This window comes from Octopus bimaculoides, chromosome 2, assembly GCF_001194135.2.
Source record: "Octopus bimaculoides isolate UCB-OBI-ISO-001 chromosome 2, ASM119413v2, whole genome shotgun sequence".
In the NCBI taxonomy this organism is placed as follows: Eukaryota; Metazoa; Mollusca; class Cephalopoda; order Octopoda; family Octopodidae; genus Octopus; species Octopus bimaculoides.
This window is the reverse complement of record NC_068982.1, coordinates 122,949,852-122,970,806: the sequence shown is the minus strand read 5'-3', so window position 1 is coordinate 122,970,806 and position 20,955 is coordinate 122,949,852. Positions and strand designations below refer to the sequence as shown.

Here is a 20,955-nt window from a genome sequence, read left to right as displayed (position 1 = left end):
TATGGATAAACTTGCAGAAGATAAGCACTCAGTGGCATTGGTGCTTGCTGTTCACTATTTTATCTCCTTAACTATTTCACTATTTTTATTTTAGTAATTAATACACGTGTTAGAAAACTTGTTAATTATGCCTGCTATTTTAAATTCTGATCAAAAGTAATAAATCTCATCTGATAATTGTGACAGTGCCATCATTAATATTGTATTCCCCTAAATACATGTGACGCTTAAAATGAGGGGACACTTAGAATGTTATCTGCTTTCTAAAGCAGTTTTATTAATTGGAATAAATTGAAAAATATGTGTGATGAGGGGAAAAGGAGAGTTTTCTAGACAGATAACTTACTGACATTTAAGAAACAGACTTTGAAACTTCTTAAATGAAGTTAGATAATGTCTGCCAGTTCAATTCTCTTGTTTTGCTACACAGAAAATTTAAGTTGTAATTTCATAAAATACTGTATTTTTGTAAATATTCAATTTATTCATCTTTTATCTGTATATATAATCCTTAAAAAAAAAATTTTTTTTTTAATGGTTGTGCAATAAGCCAATGATATAACTATTGTTAAAGTATTCCATTACATGTTTCATGACGTGAACTGTTAGTCATATCTAATTCTGTGTTATCTTCAAAATCTCATTCACATATAAGCATGTGAGAAGATAGCATATGTAGTATATAGGACATACTATTTTACCAGCTACAGGCCTTCAGTTTTTACAGCTGATGTGCTATCACTCTCTGTTACTACCTGATTGTTTTATGTACCTTTCTTTTTTATAATTCCACTAAACAGTGCTATTTGGTCAAGTTGAAGTATGCTAACGCTTTTTCTTGCCCCTCAACACATGCTCTTTGCCAAAATTGACCCTTTGAACATTTTTGAATACTGTCCATCACTCTTTATCCAGGTAATCGACATTGGAGAAAATGTCATTGTACCAGATGACTTTACAGAAAAAGAGCTACAGTCAGGCATGTGGTGGCGTTACCTCGTTGCAGGAGGCACTGCTGGAGCTGTTTCAAGAACGTGTACTGCACCCCTTGACAGACTAAAAGTTCTTCAACAGGTAATAACCATCTTGAAAGTGTATTTCAGTATTCCTTAGTGTTTTCTTTGGTACATTTTTTTTTAATACTTCTAAAGTAAAATATCCCTGTTGTTCTAGCACATTCATACTCACTCATTCATTCACTGTTGCTTCAATTTTTTTTTTCATTTTTACTCTGTCTTTTAATTGAATAATTAATACAGGTGCATGGAAAATCTGGAATTCGCTCAGGTTTCAAACACATGTTGGAAGAAGGTGGAGTCAAATCCTTGTGGCGAGGCAATGGGATCAATGTTTTCAAAATTGCCCCAGAATCTGCTCTTAAATTTTCTTTCTATGAAAATGTAAGTTATATATACTTTTTTTCTCTTTTTCTCTCATTCTCGCTTCCTCTCCTTTCTCTCATATACATACACACACACACACACTCTCACATGCGTATATGTATGTATATATATTTATTTACACATACATATTCACACTTCAGTAAAATTATATTTATATATTCTGTCTTTAAATAGCTTACCGTTTTTTCCCTGTCTGTTTTGATCCAAACATGTATTTGTTTCATTAAATGCTACAATTATACATTATATCCAACATTTATTTAATGTAATTCATTGCCAGCTATATGATTATTTTATTAGAGACTATAAGTATGTAACTGAAAATAAAATTATCTTATAATGATTTTTTTCCCCCTAATTCCTTTCAAATTGTTCATCTTTTTTTTTTGTCTATTTTCAATATTTTATTATTAGAAAAGGGAGGAATATTCTTACAAACATTCCTGATGATAAAGATTAGCAGCTTTTTGGGGAGTTGGGGTCTATGGTAGTAGTAGAACTGAATTTCTATCATTTATCTTGTTTTTTTTTAATGGAAGGCTAAAATAAACTTTCAGATGTGATCTGAAGACAAGACTGTTTAGTTAAATTACTTTTTTTACTTTTTCTTTTACTACAAGTAGAAATACAAACATTATGTACATAATATACAGTTTTGAAATGATTTGTGACTTCAACTGAAGTCTTATATTGAATAAAGAGAGATGGTGAGTTAATAATATTTGAAGAAAACAAAACGTTTTCTTAGATTAAGCATAACTGTGTCAACAAGAATTTACTAATTTTGTGAAAATCTGTTCATTTCGTTTATAATTTAGAACAGTCATGAGCAAACTATGGCTTACAGGACTTTCTGAATGACATGCCTAACAAAACATTACCTTGAAATTTTTTTAGAAGTTTAGTCCACCTGATGATCACCTGTGTCTCATGTGGCCTGCTTCTTGAGAAACACACAGTAAGGTGTAACAAGGATTTATTTGAATTTGAATCACTTGAGATTTTACTGCTGTAAAATACTCTACTTAGATTTTATATGAAAACCATAATGAATAGTAAACACAGAAAGTTACTTTTGTTTCCAAATACTAGTATAAATTTGAATTTGGTTATGATAAAAATAGGACTGTTTTCTGTGATCTTTCAGAATTTCTTTGTTTCCAGCCTATATTGTGCATAAAGCTTTTTAAAATATAATAGTTGAATTCAGTAGTTATCATTATAGGCTTATTTATAAAGGGGTGGGACTTGAAATTTACTTTATTTCATCTTGTGTTTTTGTTCTGCTGAATGGCTGTTCCATATTGCTAAACTGTGTAAGATGCTTAAGTTTCTTCGGTTTTCTTTAAAACACTATCTTAGGGGGCATTTTCACTGGTTATAGAAATTTATTAAGTTTCTCTGTGTTTGAATGTTTATTTTGATTAAATTTTGGGGTTTTTTAAAAAATATTATACAGTAACTAAAGCAAAGATAAGGACCAGCATGGAAAAATATTCCAGGGAATGTTTAATGCAAGCATCTAGATTAATAGTTACTGGAGAAATATTTTCCTACTTAATGTCATTTTGCAAAATATTACTAAATTACAATAAACTTGATTTGACTAGGAGTATTTTGTTTTTTATTGTTTTTCAAATTTGAAGCTCTGTACATCCTAAGAATTTTTATAAAATATTGGTTGAATTTGTTTATCTGATCTATATTTGCACTGAACTTACGGTATTTAATTTAATACATATAGTTAATTATTAGCCTTTGAACAAAGCAAAATAATTTCCCAAATTTTATGTTTACAACATATCTTTTTAAAATTATTAATCCTTTCTGACTGTTCTGATTGAATTCTTAATAAAATGTACTCCCTGTGTGTTTGTTAACTTTGAAAATAATTAAAAATTTAACATAGTTTAGTTAAGTAATTGACTTTCATTATTCAGCTGGTGTTTGGAACCTATGTTCTTACATAGAATTTGATGGAGCATGTAAATTTCAGTATGAACACTTAAAAATTTTAGAATTTATATCACAGAACTTGAGGCAATCTTGTGCAAGTTGATATCTTAAAGAAATCCTGTCTTTGCCAAACTAAGTCTTTAGTTTTGAATATTTGATAGAAGCAATATCTCACAAAATGATTGGTTTAGTTACTCCCTGTAATATTTCTGTCTTTGGAGATTTTCTTGGCTGTGGATCTTGTTCTGTATTTAATTTGATAGTAGTATTCAGTCATTTCATTCATTCAGTTATGTATTTTGATAAATGTTGCAATAATGTTCACTTTCATGATATTATCAAACATCATCATGATTTTAACATTTGCTTTGCTTTGTTGTTAAAGGTTGGAGGATTGGCTATACAGTATCTTGTCATATATCTTAATTCTGTGTCATCTCATCTTAGCTTTGATGTTACTACTTCTTCTGATGTCTTTTTTAGTTTACTTCCACTGAGTATGTCCAGTGAATTTCTTCTGCCTACATCATTCAAATTGCATGTAAAATATTTTTCCTGCATATGCTAGCCCAGTGTCTTTGGTACTTTATCATTTAAGCTTAACTTTTCTTATAAGTTAGCTATATGTATCCATTGGCCTACATTCATTTATTTCCTCTCTAATCACAGCACATTATTTACATCTATGACTCTTCTTTATTGCCAAACTGTATCATACTTCGCACATAATTTAGAGAATTGCTGCATCTACTGTCTCCTGTAGATGTAGTACTTCTCAAAATTTCTTCCTTCTCTCTTGAACCCAGCCACAATACAATCATTAGCTATTTGAGCCAGCTAAATAATAGAACATACCTACATTTAGTGAACCATCTCAGTAGTTCATGACTTTTTTCACTAGAGTTAAGTTCTGCACAATTAGTAACTAGAGATAAGTAGCACAAATTAGGTAATAAAGCTAGTGATTGCATTGTAGCTAGGATTCAATGTCAGTTTGGTATAAGTTTCAGTTCACTTTCTTATTTATCCACTGTTTGTACTGACTACACACAACTGAGTCTGCTTTAATGCTTACTTACAGATCAAGGTCATTTCTCTTATACTATTGTAACTACTACTAACTATAACTTGTCCTCTTTGCAAGGTTTTTTTTTCTCTCTTTTTACTCAAGTCTCTTCTAGATTTTTAATGTTTGTAATTCTCTGATAGATTTTGCAATGAAGGTCAAACAAAGTTAGCGAGAGTAATATTTTTATATGACACTGAACAATTTCTTCTCTTCCACATCAAAAACAATTACATTAATTATTGTTCTTCGTGCGGGTGGCACATAAAAGACACCATTTCGAGCGTGGCCGTTGCCAGTATCGCCTGACTGGCCTTCGTGCAGGTGACACGTAAAAGCACCTACTACACTCTCTAAGTGGTTGGCGTTAGGAAGGGCATCCAGCTGTAGAAACTCTGCCAAATTTAGATTGGAGCCTGGTGTTGCCATCTGGTTTCACCAGTCCTCAGTCAAATCGTCCAACCCATGCTAGCATGGAAAGCGGACGTTAAACGATGATGATGACTGCATTATTAAATATTGTCTTTGCAAGCCAATTATCCAGCCATTCTTATTTTAAGTACTTGTTCTGTAAAAGTTCTACAAATATTAACATTTGACCATCATAATGATATTGTACTGCCAATGGATTGCTAATTGTTGTATGTCTTCTGCATCTATTACCTTAGTTTTATTATCATAGAGCATTACATTTATTAATAACATTTTGTATAGTTGTCCTATCAGAGAGAGAGAGAGAGAGAGAAAGAAAGGAAGTAAGTCTTCTTGTTGCCAGCTCATTTGATGGTGGTGTTGATTTTTCTTTCATGGAGTAGATCAGATTTGTTTATTTGTGATACCAGCAGTAGAGAAATTGTTTTTCCTTTATGTTATATACAATCCTATAAAGAAAATATTTGTATCATTGTGAAATATGCTCTTTAAAATATTATGTTTAACACTATTAATGAGTCTTGAGTATAAACCTTCAGCTCCTTTGTGGGTTACATAGATTTTAATATACCATTTGCTCTATTTGTATAGTTTGATTTATTTTAAAGTTGAAAAATCCAAGTGTGAAGGAACTCATATACACATCTCAATACAAATGACTAGACATTTTTGGTGCTAGAAAGAAAAAAATAACCCAGTCTCTCTCTCTCTTTCTTTCTCTCTCTCTCTCTCTCTCTCCCCCCTCTCCCCCTCTCCCCTTCCCCACTGTCACTGTTTTTCTTCTGATGAGATTTTCACTCAAATAATTTCATTTTATTTCTCCTTATTTTTTATGGAGAAGATACTAATTTACTGTGATTATAAAAATCACTGTGGATATGAAAAATATAACAGCTTTCACAGAAGGGAAATCTCTAATTCTAACTATATTTTACTTTACCTATAATGTTTCATTTATTTATCCACTTTATATTACTCATTTTCTCTTCTTTACTTCCCTGTAAACAGTCATTACACATATTCTAACAATTTCATATATAATTAATCTATTGCTTAATTGAATAAGATATAGAGTGTTTCTTTTGATTTAAAAAAAAAAGGTTTCCATAATAGATTATTGAACTGCATATTTATTCCATTAATATACTTCAGAATGCTAGAATTGATGCAGTTCTTAGTACAAACTGTTTCTGGAGCATTTTTGTTATGAACATTGAAAGTTTTCATTTTATTTACTGCTGTTTATTAACAAATTTTTTAAAACTGAAATCAATACGATCTATTAACCCCTAATGAATTATTGAATTCTTGTTGCTAATACTAACATTTCTAATCTAATAGTTCTCAAAGATTTCTATGATCTGTAACATTCAGGTTTCATTATACATCAGAACTAGTACAGTGGGTTGACAGATTTGTTAGGGCATAGGACAAAATGACTTTACATTTAGAGTCTAAGTCCTACCATGGTCAGCTTTGTTTTTCATCCTTTTAGAGTTGATAAAATAAAGTACCAATCAAGTACTGGAATTGATAGTACCTACTGATCTCCACCTTCCTTCATAATTGCTGGCCTTAGGCTTAAATTTGAAATGATTAGAAATAAAAACTAAGTTCATTCTAACCATTAAAACTTTCAAAATTCTGACTATGGCAATCAAGATTTTTATATTCAAAACTCTAGCAAGCCTTATTTTGTAATTACATTGTTTTTTTTCTTATTGATTCAAATTAGCATTGATTTCAAGAGTCCAGTACATTTTCGTGCTGCTAGTTGAGTGAAAAATCATTTAGTGATTGATGTTTACTACTAAGAAATTTTTCATATGGAGAACTGCTTTTCATTCTGGATAATTTTTAAATTCAAGAATTGTTATAGTCAAACTATTCAATTACTAAACTTTGTGTTTGAAGCTAATTATTGTATTAGTTATATTTATTGCATAAGCACTGTCACATATGTTGTATTTTTAACTAAATACTCTGTTCATAATGAAGAGAGCAAATAGGATTATTGCCCTTGCCTTTGTACCTTCTGAGCAAGCTTGACCATTATTTTACTGCTTTAACAACTGAGTTGATGTAAAAACTTCAATGTTTACTCAGCTGGATTGTAGATACATACATGTACTGGTTGTGAAAACAGACATAGAAATGGAAAATGAATGGCTTATTTCTCTTCAAACATAGAAAACCACAGAATCATTTAGAGGTAGCCCTATTGTCAGTTACAATGTGACTTTAGCATACAATATTTCACCACATAGAAATTAATAGATGGGCTGTGTACAATACAGAAAAATAGATGCATATTATGTTTATTAGTTGAGCATGAACCACTGCAGGAATTATCAAAAAATACAAGAATATATAAAACTGATACAATAAAAGAATACATAAAATTGTTCTTGGTTATGAAAATAGGATGCAGTCAAGTACCCGAGGAACATCATTATTATCTACATCATCATTTAACATCCGTTTTCCATGCTGGCATGGGTTGGATGGTTTGATCGAAAACTGGTAAGCTGGGGAGTTGCACTAGGTCCCAATCTGATTTGGCATGGTTTCTGGATGCTCTTCCTAACACCAAACACTCCAAGAATGTAGTGGGTGCTTTTACGTGCCAGGTATGAGACACTGGTATTAGCTGTGACTATTATCTCACTTGACAGGTCTTCTTAAGCATGGTATATTGCCAAAGGCCTTGGTCACTTGTCACTACCTCCCTTGCTTGTAATTACCAAATGAAAAACTCCATAAAACTTTACATACAAAGCTACATTTTCAATATATAAGGTAAATTATTGTTTCATATCACTTGATATTTGTATCTTTGAATAATGACATTAATCAAATATGTTATCTCTTAGTACTGAAACATCTGTCACCAAATAGGTTAGTCCCAAAGGGCTTGCTTAATTGTCTCTTTCTGTGAGTTCAATGTACTGAATTAAAATAAAAATCCTTTGTATCTAGGGAAATAATTCAGCAATTTGATTTACATAAAAATGTATTCTATGGTGTATTGAAGAATCAAATATTAGCAATATTTGATGTTTGTTGATTAATAAATCCTGTTGTATTTTAGCTATATGATAGCATAATAATTACTTCCGGTAATTAATTGAAACTGCTGTATATTGTAGGTGCTACATTAATCCTTTTAGTTACTTCTCAAGTGTCTAAATTGAATACAAAAAATAGTAAACTCAAATGAGCAAAATATAAATTAAAAATACAGTTTTAAGTAATTATCATAAGAGATGTGAATACTATTTAATGTACGTTGTATGTTTTCCTGCAAATATCACTATTCTTTATTCTTTCAAGGATATTTGTGCACTTTTCTTTATAGTTGTTTTAATGTAGGTAAGAAATAACTGAAATAATAGCTATTTAATAAAAAGAACTTGTTGGCTGTGTCTAAACTGTAATACTTTAGTTTGATACCTGTTATTCACACACAACATTGTGTATTTTGATTTGTGTCTAGATATATTGAAAAATATTGAAAATGTATGTATTATCATTTTCTTCATAAATGTACACGCATGGAATAATATAAACCCAATGTTGATATTGTGTACAGGTTACCTTGATTATTTTCTGGAAATTTTATTAATAAAAAAGAAATCCCAAGGGGATAGGGAGGAAGTTAACATTCAGCTTGAACTTAAGTAGAATGAAGGTTAAAGAAAAGGCATGAATAGTGATTGAATTCCAGAGGGTTGTGGTTTTGAGAAGGAAGGGTTGGTTGAAGTGTTTAGTATGGGGTTTGAGAAGTGATTGAAATAGGTATAAGAGGAAAGGAAAATGCATAAAGACAATTGTAAGCAACGTCATGTCTAGTCAGTATATAGAAGCAATTTATTTTACCTGAAATAACGATATTCAAATAACTCTAATCTATAGAAAAATTATACAATTTGATGATTGAATTTATTTATACTACTTTATGTTTGAAAATATTGACGCAAGCATAATCATTATCACTTTCATAACCATCAGTGCTGGCATTACTAGTTTTCATAATCAGTTTTTTTTATACTCATTTGAATCCTCTAAAACTTCTTATCTTCTTTAAAAGAAGGAAAACAATTTCTGTGATAGGTAACTAATCAATATGATGTCTTTTTTTTTTTTTTGTCCCAGTAAGACCACTAGTACATATACATCCTGATGTGGTAAAAAAGCTAAATTTTCTAACTTCAAACTTGTTAAATGTTTTCAAGTTTCAAACTTGTTAACAAATGTTAGCTCCAATGTTCTTAAATTAAAAATATTTCAATATTTTTCAATGACTTTTTGAGGAGCAATGAAAGTTAACGGGCAGATTTAATTTCCATGTTTACAAAATAGTCCCTTATTTTACTTTTCAAGGCTTGGAGCACACCAACATATAATTAGAATTTATTTGTGCAAATGCATACCAGCATTTAATATTAATTTAATATGGTGAGGTTGACTTTGCCTTTTGTCCTTTTGGGGTTGACAAAAAATTCCTGTTGAGCACTGGGGGTCAGTGTAATTGACTAAACACCTCCCCCCAAACTTTCTGGTCTTGTTTCAGAATTAGGACTTTTTGAATATTTAGTTCAAATCTTGTCTATCTGATGAGGTAATATAATATAGTATATAAGGTAATATTACATATAGTATTAAAGGCTTTGGGATTCTGATATTGAATGTAAATCAGCAATTAAGTTTTTCAGTGGCATATACATTAACTGGAAAGAATTTACAATAATATTTTTGTAACAGTTGAAAAGTAGTAATAACTTTAAGAAGTGTGTGTGTGTGTGTACACGCACATGCATAGACACACCCCTTCTCAAAGAAATAACTTTCAGTTGTTACAAAAATACTATTGTAAATTCCATCTAGTTTATGCATTTGGCTATGCATATATATATATATCTATATACGTGTAATGGTGATGTAATATCTATATATCTAATATGATTATAAAAAAGTTGTAAACGGATGGAATAAACACTTATTCTCTCATCTCTTATCTGTTCTATGTGTATGTGTGTGTGTATGTATGAATGTACACACACACACATACGAAATACTTTGGAATGCAATAGCAAAATTGTAGTTAAGTGAGGTCATTTTTTACTAATCTAAATTACCATATTAAATTATTTTGATGTGTTTTTAATAAAATAATACTTAAAAGAAAATCCTACTCAATGTTAGGACATATTAACATTAAAAGAACCAATAAAAACACGGTGTTAATAATTTCTTTATTCCTTATTTTAAAATTGGAAGATATATATATATATATATATATATATATATATATATATAGATGTAGATATCCTATTTTATAAGATTTTGCAGTGCAGTCTAAATATCCCCACATTATCTGAACAACTTTTCTACTTCTGTTCTTATTAATTTACTGGTTACTGTTGCCTTGGTTTACCATTCTTCACTGTTCTCTTTTACTTTTCTAATTATTTTTCTGTTGTCACTTATACAAAGGATTGCTTTTGCTTTTTTTTTTTTTTTAAACAAAAAAGGACTTGGAAACTTTCACTGTTGTAAACTTTTTCAGAAATATTGGCTACAAACAAGCTTCCTGCTTGCTGCATCATGGATGATGGTCTGACAAAATCACCTGCACTCCTTATAAGTCAAAATCCTGCTACTTACAAGGAACAGGTACGCCCTGTAAGGAGTGTTTTGGTCTCAAATGTAGGGCATGCTAAATTAGTTGTTTTGTTTCAACTTTTTTTTTTTTTAATATATTTTCTAGACTACTAAGTAACTTGCTATTTTATATTTGAATATACTATTGTGAATGATTCTTTCCTTATTGACAATAGTTCAAACCAATATCAACTCTTGTTGCTTCTGATTAAATGCTGTTATTATGATCCACTTCAGTGTTTATTTCGTGTGAGTCATGTCTGGTTTGCATTACTATTCAAAATACATCAGTATTTTTTATCAATCATTTAAGGGAAAAATGGACACTATAAAAACACCCATGATTTTTAGGTATATAAGTGCATAGACTATATTTGCTTTTGAATTTTGTGTTTAAAATGTTGCCACAGACAACTAACTCTTTTTAGTTGTCTGCTTTTAAAATATAGTCCTTAAGCTATGTTTTTCAATTTGCTTTGTTTGTCTTTATTTTTTTTCTCCTTATCTCAATTCATCATATATCTGTCGTAATCTGATTAGTTTTTTTTTCTTCATACTAATTACATATGCTATCAACAATGTGACAGGGGGTAATATACCTTAGGAGCATTCTGCATACTAAATACAAATGTGATACGGTCTTGTGTATGTTATATGAGTTAAAAACATTCAATCACCTGAAGTTATCCAAACACTTGCACAAAATGCCCTTCTAGAGGTGTTTAAAATAATTCTTTAAAAAATGTGTGATACTACTTCATAATGATTAGCTGATCAAAATTTAAGGACATACTTGACAAGGGAGATTACTCCATTCTGCACTGTTTAACTTGTCCAAAATACTCCATCGACTGATGTTATTGATGCTCTCTTGTTTTAGACTTTGATCATTTTTGGACGGGGGTTTTGTTCACTAATTGTTTGGATAACCAAATTACACTTCTGTGTTAACAAGGTTTTAATATGCAAGATCTTTGCTTTCACTGTACATTGACAAATTTTAAGCAAACTTGTGAATTCGTTTTGACACATACATTGGTTTGGCGAGCATTTAATACATTTTGGGAATCTACAGCTTAATTATTTAGTTAATTGGAATATTCAGTAATCATCTTTTTTGTAATGCTTCTAAACTGAGATAATGGCCTAATTTGAAATGCTACAGAAACATTAAAAGTAAAAAGCTTCTGTAAAGAAAATGTAGGAAAATATTTTATATTTTTAAAATTTCATTCATTAAATTAATCTTCTCCATCATTAACCATCATAGTTTCATGTTATTCACATTTACATGGAAGGTCATTTTTTTCATGTTAATAATATTCTGTTTTTAAATCTGAGTGGTTCTTCTCATATGTTTTTCTGTTACTCTTATTTGTAAAAGCTGGATTATGATATAAATTTCTCATAACTCCTGTGAAGAACATGATAACTAGAAATTATGCATCATACTCTAGAAATATAGCTTATTTATTTTACAGAATATATGTTCTATATTAGCTGTTTTCTATTTACTTTTTGACTTCACTTCAGAAGGGTGGTTGAAATAGGTTTTTTTAAATAACTGTAGTAGCACATTATCAAATATAGCTGCTGCTATCTGTTGATACACTCAATGCATATATTCACGTAAATTAAAGGAATTTGTTATGGATTCATTGAAAAAATTTTGATGTTTCTTAATACAAGAAAATACTAGTACCTCTATTGTTTTGTTCTTGATTTAGAAAAATATTTATTTATTTTACTTTCAACACATATTTTGTTATGTCATTAAGGTGTCCCAAGTTTTGACATTTTGTCTTTATGGTAAAGAGCAAATTTGAAACCATTTTCACTTGTATGCCTATTGGTCAAAGCCCATGGCTACATGTGAGACCAGTGTAATCAATTACTGCTTCTAAAGTGGAGTTTAGTTCAGTGCTGCAAACCAACAAATGTTTTATTACATTGCTGCTTACAGTAGTAAATTGTACAACCTTGAAGTACTGTAGTGCTAATTACCACAGATGAACTAGGCTGTTGGGAGTTAACCTTGGCTATAGATGCAACGTGACACTTGTGGCAAGATATGAATGTCCAACCTCTTGAGCATTTATTCAGTACCATGTCAACGTAGTCATCTGTGGCTTTGTTTGGTATTCAAATGTAAATAATTTCAATCGTGATTTTTTTTATTCATATATATATTGAAAGTAGATACCTGAAACATATCTAATGTTGACGTGTGAAGTTATTTATTTGAAAGCCTTTAACTGTAGAGGTTATAGATGATGTGAAAACATTCTATTGTTCTCTGAAGTAAATAGAAAAATAACTGGGAATCCTCTTACATAACTGTTCTGGAGAGGATTGACTTATCAAAAAGATGTAGCTACCCAGAGAAATAATTATTTAAATTGATGTATAGAACAGTATCTTAACAGGATGGTTTTCCTAATTTGTATATTGTTTATTAGTGTCCACTATGTACTTAATGAAACTGCTAGTTCTCTGAGTTACCAAACATAAAGAGTTCATCCTTTCTGCTGAGAGGATAATTATCTCCAAAATAAGTATGTAGGACAAGTCTCAGTTCTTCTTCTGTTTACTTCAGAGACCACTAGGATATTTTCTCAGCATCTGTGATCTCCACAAGTAAAGGCTTTCAAATAGATGTAGATGTATTTACATTAGACAAGTTTTATATAAGCATATACTATTTAACTAAAAATAGGTAATTAACTCAATATATTGTTAAATTTTTTTTCTCCCCACTCCCTTTAGTTAAAGAAGTATCTAAGAGTTACAATTTGTCTTCAAATTTTCCATTTAGTGTTTTCTTAATGTCTGTCATTTTCTCAAGTGTATTCAGTTCTTGTATGTTTGGCAGGTGATTTGATTTGCACTCATATATTGAAACAGATAGTGTTGTGTTTTGGTTTATTCACTAAATGTTAAAAACATTATTAATGAATGAATAATGGGTAGAAAGCATTTTAATAATTGACAAAGAAAACTCAGATGATGTGACCAAAATGCAAAATATATGCACGCACTCATTCTTTCTCTGAAATAACATAGTAATAAATTAAATTGTAAATATCCATAATACATGCATACAACTGAAGTTGTTTTTTTTTCCCCAAAATAAGAATTATAACTTCTTACTCTCTTCAGACAATTGTTATTTATAAAATTATTGTTGAAGTACTTGTTGGGGGTTTGGGATGTTAAGAAATTTCCTAGGAAGTGTATTTCTACCAATATGATCTAATGTCTTTATTGAAAGTTTACTGCTAGATTTTGAATTGTTAAAGACTGATTGTGTTTTTTCTCATTTAGTTCATTGGGAAAATTGTTTCTTACTTATCATAAGTTATTAAATTGGTTAAATAATTTTTGTATGGAAAGAAGTGTTCTTTCATTACCTTGTCAGCTTGCAGATTCTATTCTTGTTTTTCTATGATTTTGAAAAAAAAATCTTGTTTCAAGGCTTTTATTCTTAATTTAATGTTATCCCTAATGTACAGTATTATTGAAAGAAAATGAATCAAATGTTTCCTAGAACAACTATATCTTGCCTTTTTTTTTTCTGTTTGTGTGTTTGTGAATCTATATTTGTGTATATCTGCAAATCATATTATGTCTTTTTCTTTTTCCATATTCAATTACAGATCAAATCCCTTTTCAAAAAAGACAAACATGAACTTGGAATGGCAGAGAGATTTATTTCTGGGTCATTAGCTGGTGCTATCTCACAAACTATTATCTACCCCATGGAAGTAAGTTTATTGGGTGGGCTCTTTTCATTTTATATTCATTGTTTGTGTATAATGTGCACTCATACATGCATATATGCTTACATGCATATATGCTTACATACATATATTTCCATACAGAAAAAAAAAAAATCTCACATGTTAGTCTCTTACTGCCCTTGCTTATTTGATATCCTTTCATTTCTATATTGCTTTCCTCCTCTATTTTCTATATCTTTCACTGCTATCTGTAATGATGGAAAACACTGGATTTGTTCATATTCAATTTTCTTCCTCCTCCTACTGCCGGTGTCTCTATATCCCTTCTTTCTATCACAATACCTGAATAATTTGAGGTTGCATTGGGTCTATTGCTATCTGATACACTTCTTCATTTACCCTTTTGTATTGCTTGCTATCTCTTTGTCATGTCACTCATTTATTGATATTCATCACTTTCTTGATTATTCCTGACTTACGTGGTTTCTTATCAGCTAACATTACTCTTCTATACTACAAGCCACTGTTCCATATAACCTGGGTAACTCATTACTGGCATCCATCCTACTCTCTTAGCACCAACTATTTCCACAACTACCCATCATTTGCTCCCTCTCCAGCAAATATGTAGCAGCTAAGACTCATAGAGCCAGTTTCCTGGTTTCCATGGCATATATATTCCCCACTGAACAGTACACCGATCCATCGCAGGATTACTCATTTTTGTCTGCTGAGTAGATTAGAGTAATGTGAAACGAAGTGTTTTGCTCCAGGAATCAAAACCACAATCTTATGATCATGAGTCCAACACCCTAACCACTAAACCATGTGCTGCCACTTCTCTCATTACACCTTGCCATTACTGTCTCCCTTCCATCTCCTAGTACTCTCTATCCTTTTTCACTCTTTTACCACACTGTCACCACAATCACTTTGTTTTCCCTCTCATGTCTTCACTTCTTTCTCATTACTCTTTTTTCTATTTGCTCTGTTGGTTGTGCTGTCATGAAGGAACAGATTGTAGGACTGTTTTGTTTTGTAGGGTTACAATGCAACTTCATTAATGTTAGTGCCACCATAAAATTCTCCCTGTGCACTTTGTAAAATGATTAGGAAATGAGCAGAAACAGTGTTGGGTTGAGAAGAGCCTTTAGTCTTGTGAAGGACATGACAACCCCTCTGATACTGGTGCTACAATAAAACACATTCTGCACACTGTGACATTGGCCAGGATACTGTTCCAGCACAGCATGGAAAGTGGTCATATGAGGAGAATGATGATGACGTTGGTGAACAATGAAGTAGTAGTAGTGACCAAGTGAATTATATTTACTTTATTTCATTTGTATGGGATAGTGAGGTTGACAAATTGAAGCTAATGACAGAAAGTAAGATCAGTAGTAAGTTCCAACAGATAATGTGCATTATCTGAAGTCTCAAAAAAAATTTTGTGTTTGTGGTATAATTTCAAATCATATCTTTAGGTGAAGACTTGAGCACTTAAACCATTCAGTCAAATGTGCTCAGTGTTTTAAAATTGACTCAAATTTGCAGTTTTTATATATTTTTCATGTTTTATATATTTCAGGTACTGAAAACAAGATTAGCTGTTCGAAAAACTGGACAGTACAAGGGTATTTTTGATTGTGCAAAACAACTCTTGGCAAATGAAGGTCTTTCTTGCTTCTATAAAGGCTACATTCCAAACTTAATAGGAATTCTTCCATATGCTGGAATTGATCTTTGTGTATATGAGGTAAATATACTTTTTGGTTATATTTATTTTTGTGGGGTTTTTTTTTGTGTTTTTTAATGAAATAGCATATGTTCATTTACATTTTGTTGGAACTCTCTTTCACGAAGAAATCAATTGGTTTTATTGAGCATGCAAACCAGATTGGCTGTATTCTAACCAGAAAACAAGATAGATAAATGTTTGTAAATGCAAAGTCCTTCTCCAGTGAAGAATAATATGGAAGCTTAGAGGTTTAGAGATGTCTTAATTGAAGTATATAATGAACTGAAAGTGATAGACATATAACACAGAGGACAACTGGAAGTTCTTATGGGATGACCTACTGAGGACTACAAACTAAATCTGGCTGATGCAAAGTCCCAGTCAGACCAAGGGTGACATGGTAGTGGATCAGTGAAGTAGACAGTCATAAAGTGAAGAGAGGTTTAGCAGAATTGGTGTAGATAAGGCTTATCTCAAAGAGAAGCTAGGCAACAGATAAATTTAGCAAGAACAGCCACAGTCATGTTCTTACCTTGTTTACTTCACTCACCCTGACTCTATCTCTTCACTAGAATCTACAAGTGTACAGAAATAGATTGGGCAGTGAGAGTACATGTCCATCTAACTTCACTCCATGTAGTTCATCACTACATGTTATGGTGTGCAATATGGTTTTCAGCTAAGTGATAGCGTGGTATAACTGGAATGGATCTGTGGTTAAGACTAGTTGTTTGGCTAATTATGTTTGTGACATGACTACTCAGTTGGATCTGACCTGGAATTACACAACAACATGTCTGTAACTTTGTACTGGTGTAAGAATCCAAGGCTAGTACAATGTCAAACAAAATACCTTGCATTCTTAAATTATGGCTTTTAACATTCTCAATTCAAACTGTACACCACAAGGTTTACTTTGCCATTCATCTCTCCATTGTTAAAATATCATTTCCTAAAATTTGTATCTTTGTGTCAAGTTTTTGGCATGGTTCTGTTTCCAACCTAGAACCATTTCACTCCACATACAATACCCATCACTCACAAGCATGACGGTAGCATGTACTATGCTGTCATAATTGATATCATGTGCATCCTTCACCCAGTGGAATAAAAAGTATGTGTCCAATGGACGGAGGGGAGGCGGCACCAGCACTCAGCTGTTTTCAGCTGAGTAATCCGGAAGAATGAGAAATGAAAACATGTGGTTTGGGTGTTTGAGTTCACATCTATAGTCATGGGTTAGATTCCTGGACCAAGTTGTATGTTGTATCCTTGAGCAAAGTACTCCACTTAGATTAATAATATCCTAAAGAAAGGTATGAGCATTACAACTTTTCATTCTTCTCTTTTTCAGACATTGAAGTCAATGTATCTTGCCAGAAGCAAAAGCAAACAAGATCCAAGCATTTTTGTGATATTGGCCTGTGGTACAATAAGCAGCACTTGTGGCCAACTAACAAGTTATCCTCTAGCTCTGGTCCGAACTAGACTCCAGGCTCATGGTATTATTTTATATAAATTATCTATCTCATAAATCCATTCTTGACTATTCAAACAGTATCCAAATTGCTCAGGCTCTTATTTTCCTTAATTCCCCACATAGTTGATCTGTTTTTGCATCAGATGATGGAATTTCTTGACTTTTCATTTGAGCTGTCCAGCAATAGGTGAACAGATCTGGCATGCTGCCTACACTACGTTCATGTTGTTGGGAGATGCAGTCAACGATTTGTTATTAGGGCAATATACTAAATAGTGAAATGTTATTTAGTTAAGATTCCTCACATTCAAGTTTGGGAGCAGTTAAATAAGTATTGACTATACTCCTGAAGAATTTCAGGCCTTGTGCCTATCTATGTTGGAAATCATTATCATAATTTATGCTAGTCTATATCTGGCATGTTTGGCTGGATGCTGAGGCTATTTTAGCTCTTTTTTTATGTGTGTGTGTGTGTGTGTTTTGGATGATGAGTGTTTTGGCATGAATGCATACATTTAAGAATATACATATACAGGAAGAGAGCAAAACATTAGAATGTATTTAAAATGAACCTGATTGACACAAACTGGGCCAATCTCCATGTGTATGGAGAAACGGTATGAATTTGCTAAAATGCAGTTATCTCCCTTGATATGATGACTTTATCATCATAGTAATTTAATGTTCGTTTTCCAATGCATCATGGATTGGACAGTTTGACAGGATTTGATAATCTGTAGGACTGTGTCAAGTTTCAGTGTCAGCATAGTTTCTGCATTTGGATGCCTTTCCTAATGCCAGCCACTTTACAGTGTGTAGTAGGTGCCTTTTTCATCACACTGGCACTAATGAGGCCACCAGTAACTTTCAAGACAATGAAAAAGATAAAATCCCCTCAACTGAGTAGGGGTGTATTCGAGAGAGAGGAAGGTGGTTTTATAGCTGAGAAACAATCACAGGTGTTTTGTTATAGAAGTGATGGTGGCGGTAAGGAGAGTATAGGGGATAGTACAGACACTGAAAGATTATTATTATTATTAAAAGCAGAGAAGATTATTATGCCAATTGTGAGCTATGTTCCTTAAAATGTTCTTATGTAGAACAAAACAAAATTTCTTGATGTCCGAACATCTCAGGGCCAACATATTCAATGTTAAATGGATTCAGTACCAAATCAGCATGGCCATTTGGGATGGGCTGAAAGATATCCCAAACCTAATCTAATGATAGCCAAAATATCCTACTGACGTTATTTGGTACTTTGAATGGTATCAGTAAGATATTAGGAATTCATTTACTTCACACTATTTTCTTCACATCTAACCTTGAAGTTATTTTTGTTGTTTCTAAAAAAATGTATTTGTTTGTATAATTATATAATTTGAACTTTTTTTTTTTCCTTGTTCAGGAGCTTCTCACACAATGACCAGCATGTTCAAAGACATTTTAAGGAAAGATGGTTTCAGAGGACTTTATCGTGGTCTTACTCCAAATTTTATGAAAGTGGCACCAGCAGTTAGCATAAGCTATGTAGTATATGAACATACTCGAACTGCATTAGGAGTGTCTTCGACTTAACATGTTAATTTCATGAACACAACATCAATACGAAAAAAAAGAAAAAAAAGGGTCAATTTCTATCTCTCTCTTACATGTTCTCATTATCCTTGCATTGAGAACATAGACAGAAATAGGTACAGTGAAAAAACAAAAAAGACCTGAGAACTAGTCTGGAAGCAGAAAGGGACTCAATAAGAGTTAAGAAATGAAGATCTTATATATAAAAAAAGATTGTTCAAGAAAATGTTAAAACAGTGTTTGCTACTGGAAATTTGATAAAGTGTTTTTATTGTTGCAAGATGCAAGATAACCAAGTACATGGAATAATGGAATATTCATTCCTGGAAAGAAACCTGCCTTAATGTTATTGTTTTTGTTTTGTTTTATTTTTTTTTTATGAATGGGATTGACAGAATCATTAGAGCATTGGACAAAATACCTAGAGGCATATTTAGTTACAGCTCTTTATGTTTGTAGTTCAAATCCCACAAAGGTCAACTTCGCCTTTCATCCTTCAGGGATTGATAAAATAAAGTACCAGTGAAGTACTGGGGGTTGATTTTAATCAACTAATCCCTCCCTACAAATATGTGGTTTTGTGCCTGTCTTAGAAATGGTTAAAATTATTCAGAGAAGATAGAAAATTTTCTTGACTTGACTGTCACTTTATTGTTTTTAATTCATAATTTAACAATTAAAATGCATCAACAAATATTAACGATTGGTGCTTACAGGATGTGCTGTACTCATACAGGAAACATGAAGTAAATAGCTTGCATATAATGTTTGATATCACAAACATTTACTTCATTTTTCATTCTTTATTTGGTGCAATTTTCAACTAGGATAGGAGAATTTGAAGGAGTATGTAAGTGGTCATCAGGATTGTAAATATTTTAACATAGTCAGTTTTTTTTCTTCTTGGATGATGGTAAACTACATTGTGCAAAAGGCTTGGCACCTCATATTAGGATCTATTGGTTTATAACGTTATGGATTACAATTGCTCTCACTAATGTATGTCTGAATGTGCATGTTTATGTGTGTTAATGAAGTACAGTAGATATCTTTGCAGTAAATTCTACTGACAAAATCATTTAAAATCCATATTTTACATTCCTTTTTTATTTCCAAATTTCATTTGCTCTAATCTGGAGTATATAGTTCTAATCTACTTTACAAATAATAATTCCTAATTTTGTGATCAGTCTCTTCAGAAATGTTATGTCAGAGTAGTGGTGAGCAATACACTGTCTTTCACTTGCCTGATCATATGGCTTGTTCTTATTCTCTTTTTGTTGGTGCCTCTTTCATTTCTGATTTTTTACCTCCTGTGCCTCTCTTTCTCTTTGCTTTTATTAGATTTCCTAAGTTTCTCTCTCTTTCTCTCACTTTTATATGATCCTATACTGATCCAAAGCTAAGATCTTAATTCTTTTTTGTGTGAAGATAACATTTTTTTTAATGTGTTTCATCAAACATCATCCATAGTAACAATAAAGAAAAGTGATGACAATGTGTCATATAAAATATTCAATATTATATGCTGCTGATTGCTTTTTAATTCACTTTTTTTAATACCCAATTTACTTTTAAATTCAATTTAGTGTGCTACTTGTTAACATCTATATTTTTTTAGTAGTTTTATTAATATGTATGCATTTTTTTTTTGTGTGTGTGTATTTTGTATATGTATTTGTAACTTGGGAAGGTTATTCTGCCAATAATAAACACGTACTGGTTCTAATAGCACGCCGGGCAAAATGCTTAGCGGTGTTTCATTTGTCTTTATGTTCTGAGTTCAAATTCTGCTGAGGTCATCCTCTCGGGGTCAATAAAATAAGTACTAGTTGATCATTGGGGTTAATGTAATCATCTACCCCTCCCCTCCAAATTGCTGGCCTTGTGCCAAAATT

At 31.6% G+C, this 20,955-nt stretch overlaps 1 protein-coding gene across 1 annotated transcript in view; it reads left to right on the top strand.

The window, feature by feature from the left end:
* The window catches only part of LOC106882438 (calcium-binding mitochondrial carrier protein SCaMC-2), an 82,022-nt gene extending 61,441 nt beyond the window's left edge, over positions 1-20,581 (top strand). Inside the window, exons 5-10 of the mRNA XM_014933119.2 lie at positions 916-1,074; positions 1,260-1,400; positions 14,178-14,285; positions 15,850-16,017; positions 17,354-17,501; positions 18,888-20,581. Of these exons, the coding sequence (XP_014788605.1) occupies positions 916-1,074; positions 1,260-1,400; positions 14,178-14,285; positions 15,850-16,017; positions 17,354-17,501; positions 18,888-19,057 (894 nt within the window). The 3' untranslated portion in view covers positions 19,058-20,581. The remainder of the gene's footprint in view (positions 1-915; positions 1,075-1,259; positions 1,401-14,177; positions 14,286-15,849; positions 16,018-17,353; positions 17,502-18,887) is intronic.
* Positions 20,582-20,955: the final 374 nt, after the last annotated feature.